The 25,226-nt window shown below is 44.0% G+C and overlaps 1 protein-coding gene across 8 annotated transcripts in view; it reads right to left on the reverse strand.

Moving 5' to 3' along the window:
- Window positions 1-25,226, reverse strand: part of ect2 (epithelial cell transforming 2) — a 95,503-nt gene that overhangs the window by 68,487 nt on the left and 1,790 nt on the right. For 5 of the 8 annotated variants that reach the window (XR_011593654.1, XR_011593652.1, XM_070883517.1 and 2 more), the window contains exons 2-7: window positions 23,706-23,782; window positions 21,502-21,597; window positions 18,980-19,159; window positions 16,723-16,809; window positions 15,640-15,747; window positions 13,509-13,582 (exon numbers count right to left, since the gene is read on the reverse strand). Coding sequence is in view for 4 of the 8 variants with exons in the window: in XM_070883517.1 (XP_070739618.1) it covers window positions 13,509-13,582; window positions 15,640-15,747; window positions 16,723-16,809; window positions 18,980-19,159; window positions 21,502-21,597; window positions 23,706-23,782 (622 nt within the window). In the remaining 4 variants the exon portion in view is untranslated. The remainder of the gene's footprint in view (window positions 1-13,508; window positions 13,583-15,639; window positions 15,748-16,722; window positions 16,810-18,979; window positions 19,160-21,501; window positions 21,598-23,705; window positions 23,783-25,226) is intronic. The other 3 variants (XR_011593656.1, XR_011593653.1, XM_070883518.1) reach the window with 1 other exon arrangement.

A 25,226-nucleotide genomic window follows, 5' to 3' on the forward strand; every position in this document is an offset into this window, starting at 1 on the left:
AGACTTCGGGCAGGGCCCGTCCCCAGCACCAGATTTACAGGTAGGTGGCGTTGGGTCGGGTCCGGGGTCGTCAGCGCCGGTCGGGTCGGGGGGAGCGCGGGTCGGGGTCGGGGTCGGGAGCGCGGGTCGGTTCGTGTCGGGGACGGGGGGATGGAGGGAGGTCGGGGAGCGCGGGTCGGGTCCAGTCCGGGAGGGGTCGGGGCCGGTTCGGTCCCGGGGCGGGTGGAAGCGGGAGCCGAGCCGAGTCGGTAGGAAGCAGGAGCTGGGCCTGGGAGGAACCTTATGCACGCAGCCCCAGTGAGGTCATTGGGCCAGGGCTAGGGGCTGCGCGCTTCGGGCCCCTCCCACACAGTTTTGGGCGCCTGGAGCTACTGCACATGCGCGCCCACTGTCGCGCGCATGTGCAGAGGTCCCGGCACGGTTTTCAGCGCAGGGACCTAGTTCCGCCCCCTACAACTCGTGCTGCGCCACGCCGAGGGCCAGCAGGGAGCCAGAGAATCTGGAAGTTTTTTTTAGACGCACTTTGTGGCGCGAAAAACGGGCGTCCAGGTCGGGGCTGCGCCGTTCTAGGCGCGGCCCGAAACTTGGGCCCAAGTTTCCTCCCATTGCATCTACCTCATCTCAGCCTTTCAGCATATCTTTCTATTCCCTTTTCTCCCATGTACTTACCTCGTTTATTTTTGAAAACATCCAAGCTATTTGCCTCAATAACTTCCTGTGGTAACGAGTTCCACATTCTAAGCACTGAGTAAATAAATTTCTCCCTGTTCCCTATTGGATTTATGAGTAATGATCTTGTATTTATAGACCCAAGTTTTGGTTCTCCCACAAGTAGAAACATTCTCTCCACATCTACCCTATCTAACCCATTCATAATTTTAAAGATCTCCATCAGGTCTCCCCCATAGAAAAAAAGTCTGAACCTGTTCAATCTTTCCTGATAGCTTAATTTCTCAGTTGAGTTCTGGCACCATCCTTGAAAATCTTTTTGGCACTTTCTATAGCATGGAGACCAGAATTATGTACAGTACTCAATGTGAGCCTGATCACAGTGAACATAATTTCAGTACTTTTGAATTCCATACCCTTGGAATTAAATCCTAGTGCTTTATTAGCATTGTTAATTGCATTTCTGAACTGTGATGTTGCTTTTAATGATGTTTTTACCTGTAGATCCCTTTGTTCTTTTACCCCTTTCAGTTTCTTATTTCCCAAGGTGTTGATGTTGTTTCTATTTTTCCTACCAAAGTGCATCACCTCACATTTATTTATGTTGAAGTTCTGTTGCCGCTTAACAGTCCAGTCTGCAAGTTCTCTAATGCTTCTTTCTGGCTTCAATCATGTTGTATTCTTCCTTAGTATTAGCCAACGCTTGCCCAAGGTTTGGTATCACCTGCAAATTCTGATAAAGCACCACACGGTAGGCGCATGACAATTTTCCTTTTGAGTTACTTATTCCAAATTATTAATGCAAATTATGAACATCAGTAGTCCCAGCACGGATCCTTGTGGAACATCGCTTTCAGCCTTCCTCCAATCTGAATAAATACTCTTTACCCCTACTCTTGGCTTTCTATTTTTTTAAGCCAATTTGCTGTCCATTCAGCTATTTGTTCCCTGATTCCACATGACCTAACCTTGGTCATAAGCCTACCGTGAAGTATATTATCAAGGGCCATCCACTGCATGAAAAAGCTTACAGGATCCTGGGCTTCATGGAGAGGTATAGAGTACAAAAGCATGAAAATGATGATGAAACAGTATAAAACACTGGTTCGGCCTCAACTGGAGCATTGTGTCCAATTCTGGGCACCGCACTTTAGGAAGGATGTGAAGGTCTTAGAGAGGGTGCAGAAAAGATTTATGAGAACAATTCCAGGGATGAGGGACTACAGTTATGTGGATAGACTAGAGAAGCTGGGGTTGTTCTCCTCAGAGCAGAGAAGATTAAGAGGAGATTTGATATAAGTGTTTAAAATCATGAGGGGTCTGGACAGAGTACATGGACAGAAATGGTTCCCATTGGCAGAAAGGTCGAGAACCAGAGGTCACCGATTTAAGGTGATTGGCAAAAGAACCAAAGGCAACATGAGAAAAACCTTTTTTTTTAAATAAACAGTGATTTGTTAGGATCTGGAATGCACTGCTTGAAAGAGTGGTGGAGGTAGACTCGTTCCCTGCCTTCAAAGGATAGTTCGATAAGTACCTGAAAGAAAAATATTTGCAGGGCTACGGGAAAAGGGTGAGGCAGTGGAACTAGTTGAAGTGCTCTTGCAGAGAGCCAGCACGGGCTCGATGGGCCGAATGGGCTTCTTCCGTGCTGTAATCATTCTATGATTACCCTTGTCTACTCTTTCCATTACCTCTTTAAAGAATTACTTAAACATGACATAGCATTTCGGAATCCATGCTGACTATTTTTTGTTCTATTTTCTGTCTCTGGCTGCTCTATTGGTGCAGAAATCCCAGCCTCCCTGGGTCCATACTGAGTGCCGACGGACCCGGGAAGGCATCGTAAAAGCCAGTTTGCAGCGCACAATGCATATCGGGTGGAAGGACATTTGCATGGGCAGGATTGCGGGATTTACCCATATCTTGCCCAGCAAATGTCCTCAAAGTTCTTGCGCATGATAAAAGCAGGCATACAGCATACTACAGGCGTAAGAGTTTAAAAACATACAAAAATATAATTAAATTAACTTAAAAAAAAACACATTATTTTTAAAAACCCTGCCCACTACATTACATTTATTTTTAACTATAATTTTAAAAAAACATTAACTCAGAATTTTTTTTCTCTAAGGTATTTATTTATTAACTTGAATTATTATGAGGTGTTTTTTAAAAAAAAATTTATTATGTGTTTAGTGTTTGTTTTTTCCCCCTCTTTAATAGCAATGAGAACTCGTAGATATGAAGTTCTCATTGCTATTAATGAGAAAGCTATGGAACACTATACCTAATTGGCTGAGCAGTCACACGTGACTGCACCTTCTGTGTGGGAACCTCGAGGACGGGAGCGCGCTTCACAGCGTGGGAAGAGAAGGCCTCCAGAGAGAATTCCAGAGGCTAACAACTCTGAGTGAAGAAGTTTCTCCTCATCTCGGTCCTAAATGGCTTACCCCTTATCCTTCGACTGTGACCCCAGGTTCTGGACTTCCCCAACATCGGGAACATTCTTCCTGCAGCTAACCTGTCCAGTCCCGTCAGAATTTTATATGTTTCTATGAGATCCCCTCTCATTCTTCTAAACTCCAGTGAATACAGACCCATTTGATCCAGTCTCTCCTCATGTGTCAGTCCCACCATCCTGGGAAATCAGTCTGGTGAACCTTCACTGCACTCCCTCAATAGCGAGAATGTCCTTCCTGAGATTAGGAGACCAAAACAGAACACAATATTCCAGGTGAGGCCTCACCAAGTCCCTGTATAATTGCATTAAGACCTCCATGCTCCTGTACTCAAATCTCCTAGCTAAGGCCAACATGCCATTTGCCTTCTTCACCACCTGCTGTACCTGCATTCCAACTTTCAATGACTGATGTACCATGATACCAAGGTCTCGTTGCACCTCCCCTTTTCCTAATCTGCCGCCATTCAGATAATATTCTGCCTTCATGTTTTTGCCACCAAAGTCGATAACCTCACATTTATCCACATTATACTGCATCTGCCATGCATTTGCCCACTCACCTAACCTGTCCAAGTCCTCCTGCAGCCTCCTAGCAGCTCACACCGCCACCCAACTTAGTGCCATCTGCAAACTTGGAGATATTACACTCAATTCCTTCATCTAAATCCTTGATGTATATTGTAAATAGCTGGGGTCCCAGCACGGAGCCCTGCCGCACCCCACTAGTCATTGCTTGCCATTCTGCAAAGGACCTGTTTATCCCAACTCTCTGCTTCCTGTCTGCCAACCAGTTCTCTATCCATGTCAATACATTACCCCCAATACCATGTGCTTTAATTTTGCACATCAATCTCATGTGGGACCTTGTCAAAGGCCTTTTGAAAGTCCAAATACACCACATCCACTGGTTCTCCCTTGTCCACACTACGAGTTACATCCTCAAAAAATTGTAGAAGATTTGGCAAGCATGATTTCCCTTTCATAAATCCATGCTGACTTGGATCGATCCGGTCACTGCTTTCCAAATGAGCTGCTATTTCATCTTTAATAATTGATTCCAACATTTCCCCCACTACTGATGTCAGGCTAACCAGTCTATAATTAGCTGTTTTCTCTCTCCCTCCCTTTTTAAAAAGTGGTGTTACATTTGCTACCCTCCAGTCCATAGGAACTGATCCAGAGTCGATAGACTGTTGGAAAATGATCACCAATGCATCCACTATTTTTCTAGGGCCACTTAAGTACTCTGGGATGCAGACTATCAGGCCCTGGGAATTTATCGGCCTTCAATCCCATCAATTTCCCTAACACAATTTCCTGACTAATAGGGATTTCCTTCAGTTCCTCCTTCTCGCTAGACCCTCAGTCCCCCAATATTTCAGGAAGATTATATATGTGTCTTCCTTTGTGAAGACAGAACCAAAGTATTCGTTCAATTGGTCTGCCATTTATTTGTTCCCAGTTATAAATTCACCTGATTTTGACTGCAAGGGACCTACGTTTGTCTTCACTAATATTTTTCTCTTCGCATATCTATGGAAGCTTTTGCAGTCAATTTTTGTGTTTCCAGCAAGCTTCCTCTCATACTCTATTTTTCCCCTCGTTTCTTTGATTATACGTGGGTGCATACCACCCGGACATGCGGTTTTTTCTTCTTTTAGTTTTGCTAGTTTGTCAATTATTTTCTTCCTATCGATCCCAACTGTATTAATATTCTTTTTAAGCTCATCCTCTAGTGAAGTATCTATTTCATTATCTTCTTTTGTAAAAAATTAGGTCAAGTAGTTATTCAATACTACTGCCATTGGGCTCAATTTTGGCTAGGAGATGCTCCGGTTTTTTTGGGGAGTAGGCTGCTTTTTCTGGTCTGACTTAAAAATCCCCAGTTTCCCCAATCAACTCACTTAGTTACGTTTTTTTTTAAGGTTAGTTTTTTTTTCTCAAAAGGGGGCATTACCAGCCACCTACGTCAGTTCTGGCCATTTAGGCAACTTTGGCCAGCTAATAGTTACTCCATTTCTACTTAGGCCAGTGTATGTGGCCACTTCAGAAAACCGCTGCGGAGAGTTAAAGAAATCGACGCAGGCAAGTACATCGGAGGCCATTCGGCCTGGGATAGGGGCGGGATGCGGAGAGGACCTGGATCTGAACCAACCGAGCCTTAGGGAACAGACTTGCGAAACCATCCTGGAATACTGCGTGCAGTTTTGGTTTCCATATTTACGAAAGGATATACTTGCTTTGGAGGCAGTTCAGAGAAGGTTCACCAGGTTGATTCCGGGGATGAGAGGGTTGACTTATGAAGAAAGGCTGAGTAGGTTGGGCCTCTACTCATTGGAATTCAGAAGAATGAGAGGTGATCTTATTGAAACATATAAGATTATGAGGGGGCTTGACAAGGTGGGTGAAGAGAGGGTGTTTCCACTAATGGGGGAAGACTAGAACTACAGGGTATGATCTTAGAATAAGGGGCCGCCCATTTAAAACAGGGATGAAGAGAAATTTCTTCTCAGAGGATTGTAAGTCTGTGGAATTTGCTGCCTCAGAGAGCTGTGGAAGCTGGGACATTGAATAAATTTAAGACAGAAATAGACAGTTTCTTAAACGATAAGGGGATAAGGGGTTATGGAGAGCGGGTGGGGAAGTGGAGCTGAGTCCATGATCAGATCAGCCATGATCTTATTGAATGGCGCAGCAGGCTCGAGGGCCTTATGGCCCACTCCTGTTCCAATTTCTTATGTTCTTATATACTTATCCGAGTTGCACCGCTTAAGTACGCCGAAAAACGGGCTCGGCCAAAATCTACCCCATGATCTGGGAGTTTAACCGTGCTCATCCTTTGGTGGCCCTATCCCTACTTTAATTTTCCTTTTGCTACTTATGTGCCTAAACACTTACTTGTTTTTATATTTGTATATAATTTCTCTTTGCCTGCCTTTTGGTTTTTAAATTCTTCATATTTCTTTTTATCCTCGTCTGCTTTAGAATTCAAGAACTACTTCTTATGTCTTTTTCTTATGATTCACTTTTCCCTTTAGTTCTTTATTCATCCGCGGTGTCCCATAATGAGCTTGTTTGTTTTTGGCTTTTAGTGGAATAAATTGCTCTTGAACTCTATTGATTACCCTTTTAAAGATTCCCCACTGTGTTTCTGTCTTTGTTTTTCAAGACTTTATCCCAGGTTTACCTTCTTCAGTTTTACCCTCATTGCCTCATAATACTTGTGCCACTCTTGAACCATACTATTTTGTTATCACTACTAAGATACTCTCACCACCTCAATGAAGGGCGCTGCTCAGCGCCGAGCTTACGACTCGCACCCCGCAGTTGGCAACTTAGCACATGCAGCAGTGCCGGGTCTCCAGTCGTCTTGGTCCCCCTTGCCACTGGACCGAGACCTTGCTTTGCTAAGCCAGTGTGGTAGCCGGTGTGCAACGGTCACTCCACGTTAAAAGAACTCACGCGCATGCATCTTCCACTCTTCAAAATGAAGTTCGGGACCTGGAACCCTCATGGACACTCACTCATCTCAGAGGCAGTCCCTTGGGATCGAGGAAGACTTGCTTCCACTCCCAAAGTGAGTTCTTTGATGGCTGAACAGTCCAAGAGAGCCACAGACCCCGTTACAAGAGGGACAGACATTCGTCAGGGGAAGGGGTCGGTCGGGCTGGTTTGCTGCGCGCTCCTTCCGCTGCCTGCGCCTGGCCTCTTCATGTTCCTTGCGTCGAGACTAAAAGAGCTCAACGCCCTCCTGGATGGACTTTCTCCACCTCGGGCGGTCTGCAGCCAGGGTCTCCCAGGTGTCATTGATGATGTCGCACTTTACCAGGGAGGCTTTGAGGGTGTCCTTATAATGTTTCCGCTGTCCTCCTTTGGCTCGTTTACCATGAAGGAGCTCCGCATAAAGCATTTGCTTAGGGAGTCTCGTATCTGGCATCCGTACTATGTGGCCTGCCCAGCGAAGCTGATCGAGTGTGGTCAGTGCTTCAATACTGGGGATGTTAGCCTGGTCGAGGACACTGATATTGGTGCACTTATCCTCCCAGGAGATTTGCAGGATCTTGCGGCGACATCGTTGGTGATATATCTCCAGCGACTCGAGGTGCCTTCTATACATCGTCCATGCCTCAGACCCTTACAGGAGGGCGGGTATTACTACAGCCCTATAGACCATGAGTTTGGTGGTAGATTTGAGGGCCTGGTCTTCAAACACTTATCCGCAGGCGGCCATAAGCTGCGCTGGCGCACTGGAGGCGATGCTAAATCTCCGCATTAATGTCTGCCTTTGTTGATAAGAGGCCCCCGGGATATGGGAAATGGTCCACATTATCCAGGGCCGCGCCATAGATCTTGCTGATTGGAGGGCAGTGCTGTGCGGCGGTGACAGGTTGAAGGAGGACCTTTGATTACCGATGCTAAGCGAAAGGCCCATACTTTCATATGCTTCAGTGAATACATTGACTATATCCTGGAGTTCAGCTTCTGAATGTGCACAGAGACAGGCATCGTCCGCATACTGCAACTCAATGACAGAGGTTGGGGTGATCTTGGACCTGGCCTGGAGGCGGCGTGGGTTAAACAGCTTCCCACTGGTTCTGTAGTTTAATTCCACTCCAGCGGAGAGCTTGTTGATTGTGAGGTGGAGCATGGCAGCGAGGAAGATTGAGAAGAGGGTTGGGGCGATGACACAGCCCTGTTTGACCCCAGTCCGGACGTGGATTGGTGTCCTTGATGAGGGTTTCCCCATTCTTGGCCAGGAGTGGGGTGGGGCCATGGGAGTTTGGACCGTAGGTGGCCTTGACTGCAGTGGAGAATCCTCGCATATCGTGGCTGTCGGCCAGTTGTTGTATCTCCTGTGCTTTCTCCATCCACCACCTGTTCTTTAGGTCCCAAGTTTTTTGTTGGACCTGAGCCTTGAGCCGTCTGTAATGTTGTTTTGCAGCTCCAGAGTTGGGCTGTTGCTTGAGGCTCAGAAATGCTTTGAGTTTGCGATCTATTAGTTCTTCGATCTCCTGATCATTTTCATCAAACCAGTCCTGATGTTTTCTGGTTGAGTGACCAAGTGTCTCTTCACAGGCACTGGTTATAGAGGCCTGGAGGGCAGACCAAGCACTATGGGGATTCAGCATCTCAGGGTCATCAAGGCACGCCAGATTGGCTGTGAGGTGCTGGCTGTATAGGGCTCTCTTAGCTGGGTCTCCAAGTGCCCCGGAATTAACTTTTTTGCGGAACTGCTTCTGCTGTCCCCTCTGCTTTGGGGCAATGTTAATGTTGATGATGGATCGGATTAGGCAGTGGTTCATCCAGCAGTCGTCAGCTCCTGTCCTAGCGCGGGTGATGCGCTAATCCTTGCGATCCCTGGCTCGATGACAAAGTCAAGCAGGTGCCAGTGTTTGGAGCAAGGGTGTTGCCACGATGCCTTGTATTTGTCCCGGAATAGGGTGTTGGTAATGAGGAGTTCATGTTCTAGACATTTTGTCAGGAGTAGGGCACCGTTGGAATTGGCTTTCCCTACCCACTCTCTGCCAATCACGCCTCCCCAGAGGGCTGTGTCTGTGCCTGGCATTAAAATCACCCAGGAGGATCAATTTGTCGCCCATGGGGACACGGGACAAGGATGTCTCGAGGTTGGAATAAAAACCCTCTTTAGCCTCATCCATTGCATCGAGTGTGGGGGCATATGCACTGATGACTGTGGCACTTTGATTCTGAGATAGGGTGATACGGAGAGTCACGAGGCGTTCGTTGACCAAACAGGGGGAGTCTGAGGTGGTCGACCAGCTCATTCTGGACGGCAAAGCCGACTCCATGAAGGTACCGTTCTCCCTCTGGTTTCCCTTTCCAGAAGGTGGTGTAACCTCCACCATGTTCCTTCAACTGATCTTCCCCTGCCCGCCGGGTCTCGCTTCGGGTGGAGATATCAAAACGTCGGAGTTCCCGGACAACTATGACGGTGCGGCGTTCCGGCCTGTTGCTGTTGGGATTGTCCATGAGGATCCTGACGTTCCCGGTCCCGAACTTCATACTGACGGAGTGGAAGATGCCTGTGCGGGAGTTCTTTTAACGTGGGGTGGCCGCTGCACACCGGCAACCATACAGGCTTAGCTGAACAAGGTCTTAGTCCAGTGGCAAGGGGGTCCAAGACAACTGGAGACCAGGCACAGCTCGATAAGCCTAATTGCCTACGGTGAAGTGTTGGCCGCAAGCTCGGTGCAGGGTAGCACCATTGATGGTAGATGGCCCGAGGCTAGGTTGAGGGGGAAGGCATTAAGAAGGTGACTTCCTAGTTATTTTTAAAAAGATTAAAAGTTGATAAAAGTTCCCAATTTATTTCAAAAGTTTCTAAGAGTTGTTAAAAACCTAAGATGTAAATCAATAATAGATTATAAAAGTTTCCCAAAGTTAAGTCAAAGATGTAAGTTAATAATAAATGTTTAAAAGTCTTTCGGTTGAGAGTCTAAAATGTAATTTTTAAAAGTTTTCCCAAATTGTTTAATTAGTTTAAAAGTTAGTTAAAAATTTCAAAAATTAATTAAAAGTTGGTTGGGAGTAGAAGACGACGCCGCCACGCCTCGGTCCCTTCAGCCGGTTCAGCGCCGGCCTCGGAGTCCCTTCGGCCAGCCCCATATCCTCGAGTCCCTTTGGCAGGGCGTCCCGGAGGTCCCTTGGCTGGCCAGATGCCCCTGCTCTGTGTGTCCCCGCTGGGCTGGGGCCCCTGCCCCCTCGGTGTTTCCGCTGGGAATTCTTGGAAGGCGGTCTCCACCTCCAGTTGGCTAGGGGTATCGCTGACAGAAGCAGCGGCGCAGAGTCCCTTCCTCAAGGACAACTCCAACAGCGACAGACCAGAACGCCGCACCGCCACTGTTGCCCGGGAACTTAGACGCTTCGATATCGACATCGCCGCCCTAAGCAAGACCCGGCGGGCAGGGGAAGGCCAGCTCAAAGAATGAGGGGGAAGTTACACCTTATTCATGAAAGGTAAACCAGAGGAAGAACGCCACCTCCACGGAGTCGGTTTTGCCATCAAGAGCAAGCTGGTCGACTGCCTCAGGGACTCCCCCTGCGGAATTGGTGAATGTCTCATGACTCTCCGACTCACCCCTATTCCGGAACCAGTGCGCCAATTATCAGTGGTAACGCCCCAACACTCGACGCAACAGATGAGGCCAAAGAGGGATTTTACTCCAGCCTCGAACAATTACTGTCCCGAGTTCCTATGAACCACAAACCCGGCGATTTCAACACCAGAGTCGGTAAGAACACAGACCTCTGGGAGGCGTGATCGGCAGAGAGGTGGTAAGGAAAACCAACTCCAGCGGTACCCTGCTCCTAACAAAATGCCTAGAACACGACCTTGTCATCACCAACACCTTGTTCCGCCAAAGGGACAAGTACAAGGCATCGTGGTAACACCCTCACTCCAAACATTGGCACCTGCTCGACTAAGTCATCGTTCAAGCAAGGGATCGCAAGGACGTGTGCATCACCCGTGCCATGACAGGAGCCAACGACTGCTGGACGGACCACCGCCTAATCCGTTCCGTCATCAACATCAACATAGCCCCAAAGCGACGACGGCAACAGAAGCAGTGCCGCAGAAAAATCAACAGCGGGGCACTCAAAGACCCAGCTAAGAAAGTCCGATACAGCCAGCGCCTCACTGCTAGCCTAGCGACCCATGATGACCCGAGACGCAGAGTGCCTACAGCGCTTGGTCTGCCCTCCAGGCCAACATAACCAGTGCCTACGAAGAGACGCTCAGTCACTCAACCCGGAAAAACTAGGACTGGTTTGATGAGAATGACCAGGAGACCCAAGAGCAAATAAACCGCAAACAAGGGGCATTTCTGAACCTAAAACAGCAACCCAACTCAGGAGCAGCAAAGCAGCTTTACGGCTTACGGCAGAGGTCCAATAAAAAACCCACAACCTGAAGAATAGATGGTGGGTGGAGAAACCACAGGAGATTCAGCAGCTGACTGACAGCCATGATGTGCGAGGATTCTTCACCGCAGTCAAGTCCACCTACAGCCCAAGCACCCCAGGCCCCACCCCACTGGTGGCCAAGAACAGGGGGACATTCATCAAGGACACTGAGGCAATCAGGACCCGCTGGAAGGAGCACTTCGAAGATCTCCTTAAAATCGAGACTCTGCCTTTGACACGAGTGTCCTCAACTCCATCCCACAGCATGCTACCAGTCACCATCTCAGCAAAATCAGAGCCCTGCACGAGGTAGAAAAGGCCATTTGTCAGCTCAAGAACAACAAGGCATCAGGAGCGGATGGAATCCCCGCTGAGGCACTGAACTATGGTGGAGAGGCACTATTGGCACGAATGCATGACCTCATCTGGAAGGAGGAGAGCATGCCAGGAGATCTCAGAAATGCAGTAATTGTGACCATCTTTAAAAAAGGGGACAAATCTGACTGCGGCAACTACAGAGGAATCTCCCGGTTGTCAGCCACTGGGAAAGTCATCGCTCGAATCCTCAACCATCTTCTCCGTGGCCGAGAAGCTCCTCCCGGAGTCACAGTGCGGATTCCGTCCACTAAGGGGTATAACAGACATGCCCTTTACAGCGCGATAACTGCAAGAGAAATGCAGGGAACAGCACCAACCCTTGTACATGGCCTTCTTTGACTTTACAAAGGCCTTTGACAATTAACCACAAGGGACTATGGAGCGCCCTCCTCCGTTTCGGCTTCCCCCAAAGGTTTGTCGCCATCCTCCGCCTGCTCCACAACGACATGCAAGCCGTGATCCTGACCAACAGATCCACCACAGACCCAATCAACGTCTGGACCGAGGTCAAGCAATGCTGTGTCATCGCACCAATCTTCTTCTCAATCTTCCTCGCTGCAATGCTCCACCTCACACTCAACAAGCTCCCCGCTGGAGTGGAACTAAACTACAGAACCAGCGGGAACCTGTTCAACCTTCGTCGCCTCCAGGCCAGATCCAAGACCGTCCCATCCTCTGTCATCGAACTATAGTACGTGGATGACGCTTGTGTCTGCACGAATTCAGAGGCTGAGCTCCAAGTCGTCGTCAACATCTTCACCGAGGCATACGAAAGCATAGGCCTTACACTAAACATCTGTAAGACAAAAGGTCCTCCACCAACCTGACCCCGCCACACAGCACTGCCCCCCCAGTCATCAAGATCCATGGCGCGGCCCTGGACAACATGAAACACTTTCCATACCTCGGAAGCCTATCAGCAAGGGCAGACATAGACGACGAGGTTCAACACCGCCTCCAGTGCACCAGCGCAGCCTTCGGCCACCTGAGGAAAAGAGTGTTTGAAGATCAGGCCCTCAAACCTGGCACCAAGCTTATGGTCTACAGGGCTATAGTGATACCCGCCCTCCTGTATGACTCAGAGACGTGGATCATATACAGTAGACATCTCAAATCACTGGAGAAAGACTACCAACGATGACTCCGCAAGATCCTGCAAATCTCCTGGGAGGACAGACGCAGCAACATCAGTGTTCTCAACATCCCCAGCATCAAAGCACTGACCACACTCAACCAGCTCCGTTGGGCGGGCCACATTGTTTGCATGCCCGACACAAGACTCCCAAAGCAAGCGCTCTACTCGGAACTCCTACACGGCAAGCAAGCCCCAGGTGGGCAGAGGAAACGTTTCATGGACACCCTCAAAGCCTCCTTGATCAAGTGCAACATCACCACCGACACCTGGGAGTCCCTGGCCAAAGACCACTCTAAGTGGAGGAAGAGCATCCGGGAAGGCGCTGAGCAGCTTGAGTCTCGTCACCGAGAGCATGCAGAAAACAAGCGTAGGCAGCGGAAGGAACGTGCGGGAAACCAGACATGCCATCCACCCTTTCCTCCAACGACTGTCTGTCCCACCTGTGACAGAGACTGTAGTTCCCGTTTTGGACTATACAGTCACCTGAGAACTCACTTTTAGAGTAGAAGCAAATTTTCCTTGATTTTGAGGGACTACCTATGATGATGATGATGACGACGACTTCTCCTGTCTGCTTTGGTACATTACCTATTACAGAATCCAGCAGTGATTCTTTTCTTGTTGGACTTCTTACGTACTGAGTGAGAAAGGAGTCATGTATACACTGTAAAAACAAGTTTCCATTTGATACTTCTTCTGGACAGTTTATTGGGAAAGAGAGAGCCAGAAGAAACCATTTAGATCAAGTGCATCATTTCTGCAACTGCTCAAAAGCATTTTATCCAGTAGATTTTTTTCCCATTTACAACTCAAAATCTTCATTATAACTCCACAGACAGTGAGAATTTAAAGAAAAAAAATCACACAACATATGCATTATATTAAATCGAACAGAAGGCATAACAATTTTTATTGGTAACAAATTTGAACACTCACATTTCATTTCTTTTTTCCCAGGCCTTGTAAATCCATTCTGCTCTCATGATGGGAGTGCCCATGCTTACAGCAGCCTGTAATTAAATCAAGACATTATTTTTTATTTTAATCAATTTTCATCCCACCAGCTCTCCTGAAGGCACTGACTGCTGTTGGAGCACAACCACACAAGTGCCAATTGCTCTCAACTAACTCATTCAAGAGGCCAGTCTTCATATGGGAGCATATTCAGTTTCAGCAAGCCATTGAACTGTTAGGAGGAAGAGGGGAAGTGAGGGTCAATACAGCTGCAATGATCAGATCCTTATCGAACACCTATACAAGCACACTTCACACAGTGGCGACTGCATAGCAATCAAAAGCTGGAGTTCTGGCCAAGTTTCCATATTCCAACCCAGAGTCAGAGGCAAATTGCAGTACCCCTACTATGAACCATGATAGATCAAAAGTCCACTTCTCAAAATCAGCGGGGATTCAAACATCCGCACTGTGTTGAGATCGTCCCATAATTTGCCTCCTCTGACTACGAGAGGCTGCATCAGGCGCTTATTCTTGGCTAGTCTGTCCTCTTCGCACCCAGATAACTTCGGCATGCCTCCCAGTTTAAAAACCTCTGTCGAAACTGAACGGTTATATAAAAATAATTTGTGAAATAACCTAAAATATCAAGGATTTGATTTAATATTGTACCCATTCTATCAATGACAGATTTTATATCTGTGCACAACTGGTAATCTCACGCAGATAAGATGATCTGTTTTCTATAAAGTACGATACACAAGTTGGTTGGGTTTACAAGATAGTTACAGATAAGTAAGGCTATTTGGCCCATCTTAATTCATCCATCCAGCAAAATCCTGTAGGTACCCCCCTCCATTGTAGCATATAATTTATTCTTAAATGTTTCCAGGGCTCTATCCTTCATCATTCTATAACTCAGACCATTGACACCAGCGATCAGCCTTGAGGCTCTTCTCTGCACTGCCTCAAACAATTGAATGTGTCCCATATTTCATCTGGCATGATTCTGCCAACATACTTATTTTGTCCAACTCATTCTGTAACTTTTGAGCTGCTTCCTCCAACTTGACCGCCCTATCTAGCTTGGTATCATTAGCAAATTTGATCATTTTTCAGCTAGTTCTTGTACCCAGATCATTTACATAAATTAGAAATAGTGGTGTCTTAACACCCAGCCCGAGCGCACCCCAAGCGGTATTCTATCTCCCCAGCCCCCGACATAATTCTTTTAAATTAGCTCTCATTTCCAGCCTTTAGCCAAACAGTTTTTTAATCATTCCCAGGGTTTACCAAGAATTCCACAACTTTTGATGTATGCATGCAATTTCCTTCACAATCATAGAAATTTACAGCACGGAAGGAGGCCATTTCAGCCCATCGTGTCTGCGCCGGCCGACCAAGAACTATTCAGCTTAATCCCACTTTCCAGCTCTTGGTCCGTAGCCCTGTAGGTTATGGCACTTCAAGTACACTTCCAAGTATTTTTTTTAACGTGGTGAGGGTTTCTGCCTCTACCACCCTTTCAGGCAATGAGTTCCAGCCCCCCACCACCCTCTGGGTGAAGAAATTCCCCCTCCTATCTTCTCTAAACCTCCCCCCAATTATTTTAAATCTATGCCCCCTGGTTGTTGACCCCTCTACCAAGGGAAACAGGTCGTTTCTATTCAGGACCCTCATAATTTTATACAACTCAATCAGGTCTCCCCTTAGCATCTGCTGTTCCAAAGAAAATAGACCCAGCATCTCCAATCTTTCTTCATAGCCGAAATTCTCCAGTCCAGGCAACATTCTTATAAATCTCCTCTGCACCCTTTCCAGTGTAATCATATCTAATGTGATCAGAACTGCACACGGTACTCCAGCTGCAGCCTAACCAGTATTTTATACAGTTCAAGCATAACCTCCTTGCTCTTGTATTCCATGCCTCGACTAATAGAAGCAAGTATTCCATATGCCTTCTTAACCACCTGGCCTGCTACCTTCAGGGATCTATGGATCTGCACTCCAAAGTCCCTTTGTTCCTCTACACTTTTCAGTGTCGTAGCATTTAATGTGTACAAGTGCACAATGTACAAATAAAACAGTTCAGATTATTAAAATTTGTCCATACCCTGAACTTGCCACTTTGGGTAGAATTTGCCACGAGATGAGTTATTTTGCCAGTGTATTCTTTACGAATTGTTGCTCCCATGTGATGTGCCAGGGCAACAAGAATAAGCTGCAAGTAAAAAGACAACAAATGAATTACACTCTTGTAAATACCAAGGCATAGGCAATGAGGAGCTGCAGACATATTTTCACATCTTTGTTACAAAATAAAACAATACAGTTCCAGTATACAGTCAACCCATTAGTTTACAACAGGGTCCAAAGACATCCAATTTTTCCTTAATAGCTAGCACCCCCACTCATTAGAGTTATCAAATTTGTACAGTACATCTGATACTCTTATTCAAACCTTTTTCAAGTAGCTCAAGGTTGCCATAATAATCAGCATGCACTAGTCACCCGGCTTTCCTCAATAATAACAGTTTGCATTCAAAAATGAATTATCCATTACCATAAGTATTCTATAGAACAACAAATACCATACCATGTGGGCTTGCAGTAAAGTTTTAAAACCATTAGTTCAGACCAAACAATATTTCTTAAGAATATTCTGCTACAATCGGAACTACCACAAAAAGCACAATGTGCACAAGAGAAAACAAAATTATTTCATTATGCAATCAAACTCACTGATAACATTGTTCTACCAATTTGTGAAGTTCGCAGATTGTTAAAACAATTACATGTTCATAGTCTATTGCTATCCACAGTTGATAGCACCATCATAGGCCCAATAGAAGCAGGTAAGATTTAATCATAACTTCTAAATACCCTGTATAATTATTTCAACTACTTTTCCTGGGATCCCAGGTTTTGGATTATTATTGGGGGTGGGCTAAAAACACTAAAAAAATGCAGTTTAAATCAATTCCTCGCGAATACTTCACTAATTTACAAATTCAGAATTGATGCATGCTTCCTGAACACTAGATGGTCACAATTTAAATGGAAAAAAAACTCCATGAGGAACAAAGTGGCTCTGTAGTATAATAAAGTGGTATTGCATATGTTAAACAAAGTGACAATGTTCACTATCAGAATCCTTGTAATACAATACTTCATGTTCACCATAAATCAGTCTTACCAACTTCTCTTTCCTGAATCCAGTAAAACACAAGACCAGATTCAACATACTTCTACTGTACAATGGCCGTGATGTGTAAGGCAGAGGCTTTATGGAAGAAAGAAAACAAATGCTTCAGTAAAATAACCATTTAAGTGTTTCTAAGTTATCAGTTACGAAATATTCCTAACTCTGATTTTTTAAAAAAAGAATGTGGGTTGAGCCATCATCATGCCAATTTAAAGTTATAGGCCCAGAATTTACAGTCAGCGGCAAAGCAAAGGCATTCGTCGTTGATCCCGAAGTTAGCTATGCACAAAGATCTTGACTGATTTTGTGTTTAGTAGTACAGGTTTTGACACGTAATTCAAATCAACATAGTATAGTGGGAATCCCCTAGTGTGAACTGCTGTGTTGTCAACAAGCTGTCTAAACAGCCAATCAAAATTCAGAATTCTCAGACAACAAACCAGAAAGTGGGCAAGCTCTTAAAATGTTAATTTGCAAAAATGTTGTTAGAGAGCAAACAAAGATTGGGTATCTCACGTGGGGAAAAGGCAAACTTGAAATAATGAACAAACTTGGAAAAAAAACATTTAAAAAAATTCTTAATTTTATTTTTATTAAAATGGATAAATTTGACACTGCACAAAATTAAAATTAGCTTTTCAGAGCCATAACCTTTATTTAGCAGTCAATATGCTGTTAATACCCCAGTTACAGCTAATCCCTTTAGGTCAAGTGGGGAACTTAACAGGGTAATAACTGCGGAAGAGCCAACGTTTTCATCAGTTTCCCTGATTTGAGAGATTACACTAATTGCTGTGTGCATGAGCAATACACAGCCTGTGGAGGAGCAGTGAATGACAGACCGAAACTTCAGGATTTCCGCATTAGGCTGCGCATGCACTAAATCCTGAAGTTGCAGTCAGTTTCAAAGGCAAACTGTTATCAGGACCGCAAATTCCAGGCCATAAAAATTGTTGTGCCTTCTACATAAGTCTCTACAAGCAGATGGCAGAGGCCAGAACTGAACAGTTTGAGAAGTAAACATCTCCACAACAGGGAAAATTATCTTGCAACTACTTGTGCAAAAATCCTCTGGATAATTGTTAAAGTTAATTATATGCTCTTCTGATGTTGCATTGATAGGGATAAGGGAACTTAAAGCTCTACTACTAAAGATGGAGTGCAATGGGTTAGGGGGAAGACCAGAGGGCACACAAGCCTGAAAAATGTTAAAGGGTGGGATGAGGCAGTGAAAGTATTTGTAGATGTAGGTTGTGGATTTTAAATCCAATGTACTGGGAGATGAGGAACAGCATAAGGTAGTGTGGTCGAGTGTGATAAGCAAGCAGAACAGGCTGCTGGCAGTGTCCTGGATGAATTGGCAGTTGGGAGGCTGGCATTGAAGAAGTAGAGGGTGATAACAAAGCTTTCAGTGGCAGTGGAGGTAAGGCAAGGGGGGGGGGGGGGGGTGGAATACTTGCAGTGTTATGCAGTTCACTTTTGAAGCACATGATGTTGAGAACATGAAGCAAGCAAGGACATCCATGCAGCTGGAACAACTCCCAGAGGAGTTACAAAATAGTAATTGCAGCTGTGATTTTTCATATCGACTGATGGCAGTCCTTGGGCAAAAAACTTACGCTTCCTCCTCCAGTGCAGAAGATTGAAATTTCCCAAATTCACCAGTTCAAACCTTTAAGGTAAATCAGCAGCCAAATAGTAGGTAGATTCACTTTTAGCTGCAGCAGTCATTGCTCAAATTGAAATTATAGTAAGGACTCCACCGTACTGAACCTTGACATACGAAAGTTCTAGGGTCACTGAAGATCATGGATGCCATAATGGCAGTTTGCCTGCCTGACCCTTGATGCTACCAAAGGCTTCCCGGGCAGTTTCTCCACTCAGTTTAATTTTAATTATGCAATTCTCTCCATCCATCTGACCCCAGTTCATATAATAGTCAATGCAGATTCTAATTTTAACAGTGCTGGAGCACTGTTAATCAGTGAGGGTAGTGGAGAATATGTTGTCGATAAGGATAACTAGTAATTTGCTTCAGAATCAGTCAGAGCACTATCACTTTAGAATATTATCCCGATTAAGATTAAACTACACAAAAACCCCATGGCTTCTAGCAATTTATACATTAATAAAATCATTGAGGGTTCTGTTTTTTCTGCCTTCTATCCCCGCCATCCCACCACCCCTCCCTAAAAAGGTTTTGAAATCCCATTATTTATCACACACATGCATTAATGTTTAACTATACCTCTCCTTTTCTTGCACAGTGAAGCACAACAGGAGGTCCCAGGATTCGAGTGTCCATCTTGTGCAAGGTCTCATAAGGCTGGCCTTCGAATTCTCCCAACACAAATATCGTCTCAAATTCAGCATTTTCATGATCAAAATCTTCCACTCTTTCCAACTTAACAAATGGCAGCTTGATTTCCTATGTCATTATGAACAAGAAAGAAAAATCAGAAACACAAAATTATGTGCAGTGCCTACTGCATGGTGCAGAAATTAAGAAAAGGGCTCATCACCTATACTAAAAAAAATCCCCATCAGATTAGTTTTGCAGATTACATGTTAAGGATTGCATTCTACAATTTTGGATTGGTAATGGTTAAGAATTATTGCTGCAAGTAATTGATTAGAGGACTCAAATTTTCTATGATCATTTCAACTGCACAAGAAACAATATAGCTGGATATTTGCACCAGTGACACAAAATTAAAAAATTAGGCTCAGCTACTCCAGAATATTTTCCCAAAATTAGATTGGCATCTTGTTGCACAGCAGATTCGCTGGCTTAACTCTATATTTGATAACTATCATTTGTCTGTACATCAATTTTTTAAAATGACACTGCATACAATCCCCTCACCAGGACTATGCACCAAGATTTGTTTAAGCTTATGAAGCATAATTCCACAATAAATAATTGTTTCAACCAAATGGTATACATTGCTTCCACAATGACTCTCTCTGTATGTTATGAAGTATGAAATGAATACGGTGGAACCTCAATTACACTCCATAATGGAGGCGACTGCCCATATGTTAATAGAAGTTAGCAAATATTAGTTTCCAAACTTGGTCCCATGGAGATGATACTGTAATAACCTAGGCACATTTAGGGTGACAAGTGCAATACAAATGACATTAATTAAATGCAATCTTTCCTTTAGCTCGAAGGTGGATTTCTCTCAGGCACAAAAGTGTTAATGGGTTTTGCAATCAGGCAACATTTTACATTTTTTATTATCTTTAAGATTATGGCAGAAAATTGGAATGCAGATAATTGAGAAGCCACTATTTTTAGCTGAGGTGAAAATGTGGACTCATCTAGTTGCCAAATACCAAAAAGTTCATGCCAAATCATCGCTTTTATCAAAAAGTTGTACAATGGATAAAGTAAGTACTGTTAGGCTTGTCTGTACTCAGAAGCTCCTTGCTGGCCCAGTAAGAGAGGGGTTTATATGAAGTACAACTAAACCATAGAGAACAGGAGATCCTAGGTTTGATTCCCTGCCTGAGCCGAGGTGGCTGTTCTAAGCTGGGGCAATAATTGGGGTATTAGTTAGCCTCAGCATGCAAAGGCTGACGATCCAGTGACCGCTGCTGCAATGCATGTGTGCCTGGACATTGGGAGAGTACAGAATTGGCTTGGCTGTGATATTCTCCATGGCAACTGTCTACATTGACCACCTAGGTTCACACATGAAAGAAATGGGTCATTTGAGCATCCGTGGGCATGCACTGCAGCACCTTCAGCAATAGAACAGAAGAAAGAAAGAAAGAAATGTACTAAAACCTTTGTTTACATAAAATAAATGTCTTCATTGTCTAATGTTAAAATAGTTTGCAGAAAATGAAAATGAAGTTTTCCAGATGCAGATCATCAACCATGCAGCGCTTTGGAGAATCTTGCATTTCAAAAAAAAAAAGAGAATTTGAGAGACTACATTAAACAGTATGTTGCAAGTGGGGTTCTGGTTAGTTCCTGGTAAAAATCCTTGCAAAGCAAGTGAGAACAAAAATGCAGTTTTCAGATGGTAGGTGACAGATTTCTTTACAAGCACGGAGACACGACAATGCTAAAATCCCAAACCATAAACCCACTATGTATGTGCACAACACTACAATACTGATTATAAAATAGATCTTGCTGCTGGAAAATGATACAGGTAAGAATTCCAGTCTTACCTTCTTGCATTAAAATGGTTTAAAACGATAGGCAAGTATACACTATTAAGTAAAAGATACATTTTTTGAGGTATCAAGCATTTGTGGATACCGTCTGTAAGGTAAGAACCAAACAAAAAAGTATACACCTACAGAATTTCCCCAAGGATTTTCTATTCCATTAGATAAAGAACAGTAAACTAAATCATAACCCTGTTCACTTGATATTATTGCTTCAACCAGATTGTTTCAGTTTCCAACAGAAGCTCACGTGCACAAGATATCAACAACATACCACTTAACAAAAAAATCTAGTCAAATGTATAGGTCCAAGCTGGCAACATTGATTAGTTTAGAAAACCCAAAGAAAGGTCCCAAAGTGGACATGAGTGATAAAAATGTAATTTTTAGAAAATTATCAAGATTTTTTTTTGGTTTTAGAACATAAATTAGCTGAGAGTGAAAAGTTTCCACAGTTTCTCCCCATGTTTGAAATTCTAGATATTAAACAGATTTCCTTAATTCCAAGACAAATTTGGAGTGCACAGGCCAACGTGAACTTGCAGGCAGGTGGAATTTGTTCCCAAGATCAACAAAACCTACCATATTTACAATAGATTTTATAAACCGTTGTCCCAACTTGCTATTAGGCGAGCTTTCCTTCACCTTCATCAAAGGAACTTCCATTTCTTTAACTGTCTGTGAAGTAACAAGAGTTAATACAAGAAAGCAAACCACTAGATTTAGAAGCCAAAGAGTTCCATTTACTGCTGTATTGCAGTTTTGTGCATTTTGTATTTTAATATCTTATTTGCCAAATTTATTTTGCATGAATACAAGGCGAGGACAGGGTCAGGTACAACAATAATGCCTGCCACTTTTCCCCCTCCTGAGTTACGCAGCCCCCTAGCGCTCAGACCAGTTTCACATTAGTAATGGCCGCTCGAGATATCAGAGTGCCTCACTCATACAACCAATCCTAATATGAGTTTTTGCCTTTGGAAAGGCACAGATAAAAAAGGAGAAAAAATTGAGAAGGAGGAATTTTTGAGAACCAATAAAAGTAAAAATAGAAAACAAAACACTATGCCCCAAAATTTAAAAGTCACCCAACAGGTAAAATGGGACTGCATTACAATTAACCACTGAAATGTTCTGCCACAGAAGATATCAAATATTGTCCCAGTTTTATATCAATAGGTCAGCTTTAGCCGTTGCTTGTGAAGCTGACAGAGTTATGTACCAGAACTGCAAATTGAGACAGTAACCAAAGTCATTGAGCTGAAATTAACTTGTCAAACTGGTTATTTATTTTTGAAAAAGTGATGTCAATAAAAAAAGCTGGAAGAAAATAAATCAGGGGTTTAAAATATGGAATGCTTTTCAAGACACTTCATATGCCAACCTTTAATCAACACGACATAAGAATTAGGAGCAAAAGTAGGTCGTACAGCCCCTCGAGCCTGCACCATCATTCAATAAAATTGTGGCTGATCTTCGACCTCAACTCCACTTTCCTGCCCGATCCGCATATCCCTTAATTCTCCTAGAGTCCAAAATTCTATCTATCTCAGCCTTGAATATACTCAACAACTCAGCATCTGCAGCCCTTTGGGGTAAAGAATTCCAAAGATTCACAACCCTCTGAATGAAGAAATTCCTCCTCATTTCAGTCTTAAAAGGCCAACCCCTTATCCTGGGACTATGGCCCCTAGTTCCAGACTCACCAACCAGGGAGAACAATCTCTCATCATCTATCCTGTCAATCCCCCTCAGAATCTTCTATGTTTCAATGAGATCACCTCTCATTCTTCCAAACTCGAGAGAATAGGTCCGTTCTACTGTATTTCTCCTTATAGGATAACCCTCTCATCTGAGGAATCAATCTAGTGAATCTTTGTTGCACTGTCTCTAAGGCAAGTAGATCCTTCCTTTGATAAGGAAGGATATTGTGCACAATACTCCAGGTGTGGTGTTATCAAAGACCCGTACAATTGTAGCAAGACTGCCTTACTCGTACTCCAGACCCCTTGCAATAAAGGTCAACATGCCATTTGCCTTCCTAATTACTTGTTGTACCTGCATGTAAACTGTGTCTCCTGTACTAGGATACCTAAATCGCTCAGAACATTTAACAGTTGCTCACCATTTTTTTTAAAATTCCTATTCTTTCTACAAAAGTGAATAACCTCACATTTCCCCATCATTATACTCCACCTGTCACCTTCTTCCCTACTCACGTAACCTGTGTCTCTCCCTTTGCAGACTCTGTGTCCTTCTCACAGCTTACCTGCTCACCGAGCTTTGTATCATCGGCAAACTTGGATACATTACACTCAGTCCCCTCATCCAAGTTAACTGATGTACAGAATGCAACAGGTATTAGAGTTTTACAGAGATATGTTCATCACTAACATAATGCTACAATAATTAGATTTAGTCAAATTTTAAAGTTAGGAATACAAGAGGCCCCTAGATTGGCAACAAGGAAATTTTAGGCTTATCTTACAGAGCTGTCTTTGGGTAAGAGCAAATAAAAATGCCAAGTCTTCAAGCAAAAAAAGTGAAAAATAAAAATTTCTAATGTTCTACATTAAAAAGAAAAATTGTATGCCCTTCACCCAAAATTATTTATGACCATTTTAGGAATGTGTCAGGTGTTGACTAATAGGATGAATTACCACAGTAACAAAGAACCAGAAAAATCAATTTCAAAATAAAAAGACTCTGAATATAACACACACCACTGACAGCTACAGATGAAAAGCTAATGAACATGACTGAAGTTTTAAAACTGAAGTTATTACCTCCAACGCTTTCAGAACCTCTTGAGTGTCCCCAACATTTCCAATTAACACAACTTTTGTTTGAATCCTAGGTACACCTAGAAAGCAGAACAGAAAAATTATACACACCAATTGATCTCCCATGGCATTGACTAAATGTGGACTTTGGATGAGGAAGATTAGAGGACAATGAATAATTGGACCAAATTATTCATACACATTTCAATGCCCATTTCAAAGTCATGCATTCAGTCCTTTTTCCACTATCAATTCCTTATGTCCATATTTATAATGCAAACTGCTAACTTAAACACAGCACACTATAATTATACCTTTTTGGCCAATGATGGGGAAAGATTTCAACTATTTAAGGGCGTCGGAAGGGAAAATCCACACAACAAGTCAAAATGTGTGAGAAGGGACCAGCAGGACAGTTATCCAAATACACTTGGCATAAGATTTTTTTTTTTTTATAAAGTGAGTTAGTTAGAAGCAAGATCTATCAAAAGGAGGGAAATTGGCAAAATTGGGGAAGTAGCAATATTAATAAAAGACACAATTACACACACTTGCATTTTAAATAAGTTCTTGCTTGGGCAGGTGAAGCGAGGAGGTAGAAGATATGGGCATCGAAAAGAACAAAAATTCTGAAGAGACAAAGACCTGGAAGTGCAACATACTGTATTGGCCTTGAATTTGCAGCCGGAGGCTCCCCGCGGGGAAATGACTCCGATCCGCAAATAAAATGCCCATGTACCATGGTCCTAGGCCTCTCCGGGTACCCGCGGATAGAGGCCCACGTATCGCAGGGACGCACGTGGTTCCCCAGCTCCCTTGGGATCACGTGGGTTGGCCCAACCAACAAAAGGGGATTCCCATTCATGCTGATGGGGATTCCACATGTACAGAATACCCCAAAAATACATCTGCACATCAAATTTTTAAAAAAAACATTACATAAGAATTAGGAACAGGAGTGGGCCATCTAGCCCCTCGAGCCTGCCCCGCCATTCAATAAGATCATGGCTGATCTGGTCGTGGACTCAGCTCCACTTACCCGCCCTCTCCCCGTAACGCTTAATTCCCTTATTGGTTAAAAATCTATCTATCTTTGACTTGAAAGCATTCAATGAGCTAGCCTCAATTGCTTCCTTGGGCAGAGAATTCCACAGATTCACAACCCTCTGGGAGAAGAAATTCTTTCTCAACTCGGTTTTAAATTGGCTCCTCCGTATTTTGAGGCTGTGCCCCCTAGTTCTAGTCTCCCCCACCAATGGCTCTGCCTCTATCTTGTCTATCCCTTTCATGATTTTAAATGTTTCTATAAGATCACCCCTCATCCTTCTGAACTCCAAGGAGTAAAGATCCAGTCTACTCAATCTATCATCAAAAGGTAACCCCCTCATTTCTGGAATCAGCCTAGTGAATCGTCTCTGTACCCCTTCCAAAGCTAGTATATCCTTCCTTAAGTAAGGTGACCAAAACTGCACGCAGTACTCCAGGTGCGGCCTTACCAATACCTTATACAGTTGCAGCAAGACC

Source organism: Pristiophorus japonicus, chromosome 6, assembly GCF_044704955.1.
Source record: "Pristiophorus japonicus isolate sPriJap1 chromosome 6, sPriJap1.hap1, whole genome shotgun sequence".
Classification (NCBI taxonomy): domain Eukaryota; kingdom Metazoa; phylum Chordata; class Chondrichthyes; family Pristiophoridae; genus Pristiophorus; species Pristiophorus japonicus.